The sequence below is a fragment of the Styela clava genome, chromosome 1, assembly GCF_964204865.1.
Source record: "Styela clava chromosome 1, kaStyClav1.hap1.2, whole genome shotgun sequence".
Lineage (NCBI taxonomy): Eukaryota > Metazoa > Chordata > Ascidiacea > Stolidobranchia > Styelidae > Styela > Styela clava.
Genome location: NC_135250.1, coordinates 5,555,624 through 5,562,498, shown reverse-complemented (window position 1 = coordinate 5,562,498; position 6,875 = coordinate 5,555,624). Strand labels below are relative to the sequence as shown.

Below are 6,875 nucleotides of genomic sequence, written 5' to 3'. Positions count from 1 at the left end.
CTCGTGGCTCTACATTTTGGACGCGATTGAGTAATTTTTTATGTACAAACCGTTATGCTAAATATAAATGATAAAATACCCCCATACCGAGTTTAGAGGCCCGCCATGAACAACTCCGCAACTCCAATGCAACATGTAATGTGTAGCAACTATACGCTACAAAGCAAACGATTTACCCTCATACCGCTTCTTAACACCTCATAAACAACTTCATCAAACTTATAAAAACAAATCAGTAGACAACAATATTTCTCTTCAGATATACGAAAGCTGCACCACAAGTCACTTCGAATTTCCAATATGAATTTTCGAAAAGTATTTATATATTTTCCACATTAACATAAAGTCTAACAATTTAATATTATACCAAAACATTCAAGTAAAATAAAATATTTCAAATTCTTTTTCAATCTTTTAACAATAATTAAATATCTTTCATATTTAACGAGATATTTAGTAAAAAAGCATACGTTAACAAATAACCGGATAAAATTCATCGTCAAAATTTCAGCAATCCCACTCGCATTTCATTTTTTATTCCTTTGTTTAAAGTTTATTTTCATTTTACAGTATCACCACTGTTTAGTTAATTTTCCTATAAATTCACGGATTGATATATTTCCGATTTTGTTTAATCGTTTGTGATAATGCGAAATCTCTACGTAACTTCTCTTTCGTGCATATGAAACGAAATTTAGGAACTGAACAGCTCATACACCGAAACAACTCTATACTCTAAATATCAGAATCCTTCTCACTCACATCAAGCTAAGTGCAAAATAATTTCGCGATACTACATTATTGTCACATGATAATCATATTCGTCATCGAATTAATCACGGTTAAATAATCTGAGTTATGTTTTAATTATAAATGATTTAAAAAAAACAATATGTATATTGTTACGTGTATGTAAGATACTTGAATAAAGTCATGTCTCACAATCTGTTTGGAATATATAAACTTTCGGGACATATATACATGTGTGTAACCGCCATTTGTTTGTATACATGTTTCATAAATAAAAACAGAATCTCTGTAATTTTTATCATGGCCATAGCGGTATTTTAGTATCGTAACATGGTTACACTCATATGCATATTACGTAGCTACATCTCTGCCGAGTGTAATACGGGGCCAAATTAATTCTATCATAATAAAATACTAAAATAGAAACAGCTCTGTCAATTTTCAGCAAATCAGTTACGGGGAATACAACTTTCATTCTGGTCGACTAAACAAAATCCAAGCAAAAAAAGAATCGTTCCAACTGCTTAATCAACATTTTATCTTTACATAAAATTTATACCAATGTATCAAATGTCAGAAGTATTAACAAAATAATTTTATTAGTTCATTACTGAGCATTCAATATTTGCCACATTTGAAGATTTGTTAATAAATATGCACACGCTAATAAATTGACGCATGCTGAATTTTTATGATATATAATTAGATACCATCGCAAGAATTACCGCAGTTCAACTAACATTTAAACTTTTCTACTTCACTCATTAAAATTAATCGCACGCCAAAGCATAAAACATTTACTTCATTTCTGAGGAACCTTTCACACAACAGTCTCAATATGTTAAAACTACAAAGCCGCCCCGCATAGTACGACCAGTGGTATAAAATAAATTATGTGGTCTGATACTACACGAAATGGTGGATACTGCGTTAGTTTTGTTATTAAAGCTGCAAACCTTAAAAACCTAACCGACTTTTCATTCATAATCGCAACAATATTCCAATAAAATAAGCACCAGATGGGGGTTTTACTTGTCACGCTGAATCTATTTCATCATATTTAACGAGATATTTAGTAAAAAAGCATACGTTAACAAATAACCGGATAAAATTCATCGTCAAAATTTCAGCAATCCCACTCGCATTTCATTTTTTATTCCTTTGTTTAAGGTTTCGTTTCATTTTACTGTGTCACCACTGTTTAGTTAATTTCCCTGTAAATTCACGGAGTGATATATTTCCGATTTTGTTTAATCGTAAAAATAGCTAGATTTTTCTGTAAATAATTTTTCTCTCTTTTACATTCTTTATAAAAACAAACAGTGTAACAGCGCTACACAGCAAGTCTTGTTGTTTACGGCACAAGCCATTAAAAGAAAACGATGGCGCAGATTCATTTACAAACATTGCTGATATTTTCTTCATAAGCGTCAGAATATTTCAAAGTAAACAGTTTATCATGGTCAAGCAATCATGATGTTTTTCTCGCCTTGATCAAGTTTCAACAAACTCTTTCTTCGTTTATAATAAGACACTATTCCATTTAAACAAAACGATTGCGCAGATCTTCTCACGCAGTTTTATTATCTAATTATTCACGGTAACTCACTTCATCACGCTGAGGTCTTATCGATCAAGAGAGCGAAAATACGGTTAATTACACCCCCATAAAGTAATAACGCGATTTTTCTCTTTCCCCAGTTCGCCGAAGTCTTATCGATTATACAAGCGATTCCACCACCGTTTAAACAAAAACAACAATAACGCGACAAGCGATTCCACCCCGTTAAAACAATAACGCGATTTTTCTCTCTCCCCAGTTTGACGAAGTCTTATCAATTAAAGGGCGAAAATTAAACAATAGCGCGATTTTTCTCTCTCCCAATTCTCATGTCAAAGTCTTATCGAGAGAGAGAGAAACACCCCTGACCCTCTACGCGAATACTCTAATACCTTACCGAAAAAGTGGACATGTCCTGTCCATGTAGAGCAATGTGGATGTGGAGTAATGTGGAGTAAGAGCATTGTGGAGTATTGTGGAGTAATTTACCAATTCTGGACAACATCATATACTACTTACATAGCTACAATGCGGTGACTTACCCAACAAGGCACAGTTTACCGATTCCAAAAGAAGTCCCCGCATTAGAAGACATTATTTATACCAGTGAGTGCAAGCCCCGCTTTTACGAGACAGTTACCGTGCTGTATTACGGTTCCGGAACTGTCCTATCTTTGTGCTTATTGTTTGCAGTTCACTGTTTATTATCTCGATGGTCACGAAATATAATTAAAGGCTAGTTACGTAGACTGCAAAAACGTTGTGGGTATGTAAGTGAATTCAAATACTGAATCAGCGAATACCCAATGAATTCATGGCAAATGCTGGATAATTTTATTCTCTTGAATATGCGTGTCATTAAATATATTCACTCTCCTTTAACAAAGTTTCATTTCAATTCTCTGTGTATACATTTACAACACAACATTTACATCATGGTACCATATCAACAAGGCGTTCCGATCCGCTAATGAAACAGCAAATGAAACTGTCCAGAATCACAGTCGTAATTGTTGACAAATTACTTCAAATAATCTTCAATATTCTCCATCAAAGGGCACTGGGAGAAATATAACGGCACCGGTGTATCGTCGTGTTCAATCATTGCATTGTAAATTTTTGTCGTAGTTTCAGCTGAGATACCGTTGTAGGAAGAATACGCAAACGCTACTGGGCTATCTATAAATGATAAAAACAAAATATTGTTAATTTGGAATTGGGAATGACGTGTTTATATAATAATACAATACGCCCTAATTGGCTTCATTAACCTAAATGGTAGATATATGGCAATTAAGCTAAAATGTTATCTCAACTTGCTTAACAGGGGTGAAACTCAAAAAATTAAATCATTACATCATGCAAGTGCGTCGTCTGGTTATTTTAAATTGAATTTTAAATTCTTTCATCTACATTTCAATCCAACAGCGCAAATAGCGGATGTATTATGTCTTTCTAATTGTGATTTGAGGTAAAAAATAAATAGAAAAACCCAATAGTTATAAATGAAATATCCCGTGAATGCGTCGAGTGACTTTCGAAATTTTCATATTAATAAATTACACTTCAACGCAATGCCGGATATAGTCGACGTTTTATGTCTGTGTCACTTGTTCCAATATTTAAGCATTTTTCATCATTGATCAAGTCGAGATTTGCATATTTAAAACTTTACCTTCTCGGCACAAAATACCCATGAAGTAAGTTTCGTAGTCGGTATAGATATACACAGGGTATTTGAAGTGGTCGAGTAATTCTAAAAAAATAGTACAAGGATGAAATTTGCTCAGATGATTGAACTGGATATTTTCAATACACGGAAACAAATTATTGTCATTCAACAAAAATAGCAAGGAACATAAATACACATTCCTCGGAATTTGCGAAGCAACTTATAGACAAAACTGTTTGTAAAAAATGGAAGGGTTAAAATAATTATTAATATTTAGCAATGCTCATAAAATGTTCATTCATAACAATAATCTAGGGACTTTGTATTTTATAAAATGAACAGATGGAGCTCTTATTTAAGCAATTTGTGGGGATCTCGTTCAATATTGCATCCATATAAAATTCACTGACCCTTCTGATCTCCACTCGCATCTTTTGGTTTATCCAACGCCTGCTTTAGCGAAGCCTTCAACCATTTTTCCTCTGAAACAAAACAATTAAGAGAATAGTAATAGAAAAGTGTAAGCCTGGAAAGAATGTAAATACTAGTTTATAAGCAAAGACCTGAATTTGGTGAGAAAAATTGCCTCAATGCTTGGCATACGTTTGTAGGTATATGCCAAAGCATATCATCTATTGTAAAAATGTGTGGCTGTTGATAAATAATGAAAACAACCAAAATAACAAATACAGAGAAACTATTATATAATTTTATCATGAACTTCTGATTATTCACGAAATAATTCCATATATGGTTCTGAATTTCCTTGTGAAAAAGTCAGAGTAGTTGAAACTTGAAAACAACCTAAGAACTTATACATATATATATACATTCTTTTCAATTACAACGCATGTGAGGTTAGTTACATAGACAGTGCATAGTATAACGAAATAGTTATCTCAAAGCTTAAGGCACATCTTTTTGATAACAAATAAATTATAATAACCATTATCCATCTTGAATCTGAAGGCTTGTCCTTCCTTGTAGAATTGTTGATAAGATGTCTCAACACGACCCAAGTTACTGAAAAAATTAGTACCAAAAATGCACTATTTGAAATTTTGTATTCAAACTTCATATAATAATGGAATTCTGGTAATTCAATGCGGTTTTGGTATGTGATGCAATACAAATCATATTTATTAAAAAAGTATTATATAAAACTGTGTATTGACGTCTTGTCTGTACACGACATATAAATTTTTCCAAATGAAAAATACCACCAGATTATTGCATACTAAGTCAGCATAGATCAGCCTAAAGGCATTTCTGAACCATTCGAATTTGTTACGCTTCAACTTAAAACCTACCTGGGGTCTAGCATAACAAATTCAAAGCTGATTCCATTTTCTGTGGCTTCACCAAACTTCATGACATAGCAAGGAGTGACGCGATCAATCGGATCATCTGCATTAAGCATTTGATACCAAGTTGTTCCAGCAAGCTGAGAGACGTAAAATATATTCAGTTCAAAATGGGCTATGATACACGTAACTCTCTTTTTGTCGTATAAAATTGAATTATTGCTCTTAACTTATGGATTTCTTATCAATTCCAAGGATACCGTACCTTTGAACCCATGTACATTTAAACCCATGCGTATATCCACGGGTTCAATCTATATGCGGGTGCTAAAACCCATGGGTTAGGGTTAGTATGGGTTTAACTATCCGTGAAACAAAAAAAATTCCATAGTTGTAATAGCATACAGGTGCAATTGTCATGGGTTCAAATGTACGTGGGTTCAAATGTAATGGAACCCAATTCCAACTACTGTTAAAGCGAATGAAGTCGTTTTCAGGAGAAATGCAGAATGCATTTCTGGCATCTATCGATTTGTATTGTACCGTTAGCCATATTTCAGTTGGTACTCCTGAAGTCTGCGTACCAAGATGGCGGGCACCGGGACGTAGTATGTGTACTAGGTTAGGGTTAGGCCATAATTTTAGGTACAAATACTACGGGAATCACTTGACTAGTCCCCCAACACGTAATAGAACTAAAATAAGGAAAATTGGAATAAAATTATGGCCTGATCTAACCTGGTACACATACTACGTTCTGGTGTCCGCCATCTTGGTGCGCATACTTCAGGAGCACCTTTTAGTAAACCTGGACTTCTAATACTTTCACTGGTCAATGTTGCGGTTATTTTGCGACGGCAACCAGAAATTGAATTTACTTTGGAGTTAACTTTACATGTTAGTGACGACTAGCGATAAAAAAATAACGCAAAATTCAATGCTAATAATACTGTACTTACCTTATTCAAATCCACGCCTTTCTCCATTGGTTTAACAGAACAAGTGTTGCAATTGACTGTTACAACAAAAGCAGTCACAAATAGCGACAATGTTATTTTACTTGCTTGTGACATTTTAGGGATTATTTATTTTCTTTTTTAAATTTGCTGAAATAATTCCTAAAAAAAACAGATTTTGATATTTATTTAAAGCGCTTAATTTGATCTCGTGTTTTTTTTTCGGGTAAATAAGCTGCTGGGTTATTTTCAAGAGGTATAATCTTCATAAATAGTGCAGGATAAGAACAGACTTTCACTGGAGATATATTAGGTCACTATGAATTGTGTTGATAGTAAGCCAGCATGCGGACGTCCGTTATTCGCTTCAAATTTGTCTAAAAATTCAATTTTAATATGTAATAATTAATTATAATATGAAAAATTACCCAATAATCGAATTTGAAAGCGAAACATAAACAGGCTCAACCTTTCATCTAAATATACCACGTACTCAACATTTGAGGTATTGCTGCCTGAAAGATCGATAATTCAGAAGAAGCGCGATGCTTTCATTATGCTGAGCATCCCACACGAAATGATCGACGACAAATACATAGCACAATATAAAATATGCTACAGGAAAAGAATGC

General features: G+C 33.6%; 1 protein-coding gene across 1 annotated transcript; it reads right to left on the bottom strand.

The window, feature by feature from the left end:
- Positions 1-3,163: 3,163 nt before the first annotated feature.
- Positions 3,164-6,385, bottom strand: LOC144425899 (uncharacterized). Its single transcript, XM_078115675.1, has 6 exons — positions 6,247-6,385; positions 5,294-5,427; positions 4,930-5,006; positions 4,394-4,465; positions 3,987-4,067; positions 3,164-3,490 (listed from the first exon to the last, which is right to left on the bottom strand). Exons 1-6 carry the CDS (start codon positions 6,358-6,360, stop codon positions 3,333-3,335), a joined length of 636 nt encoding a protein of 211 aa, XP_077971801.1. The 5' UTR covers positions 6,361-6,385; the 3' UTR covers positions 3,164-3,332.
- Positions 6,386-6,875: the final 490 nt, after the last annotated feature.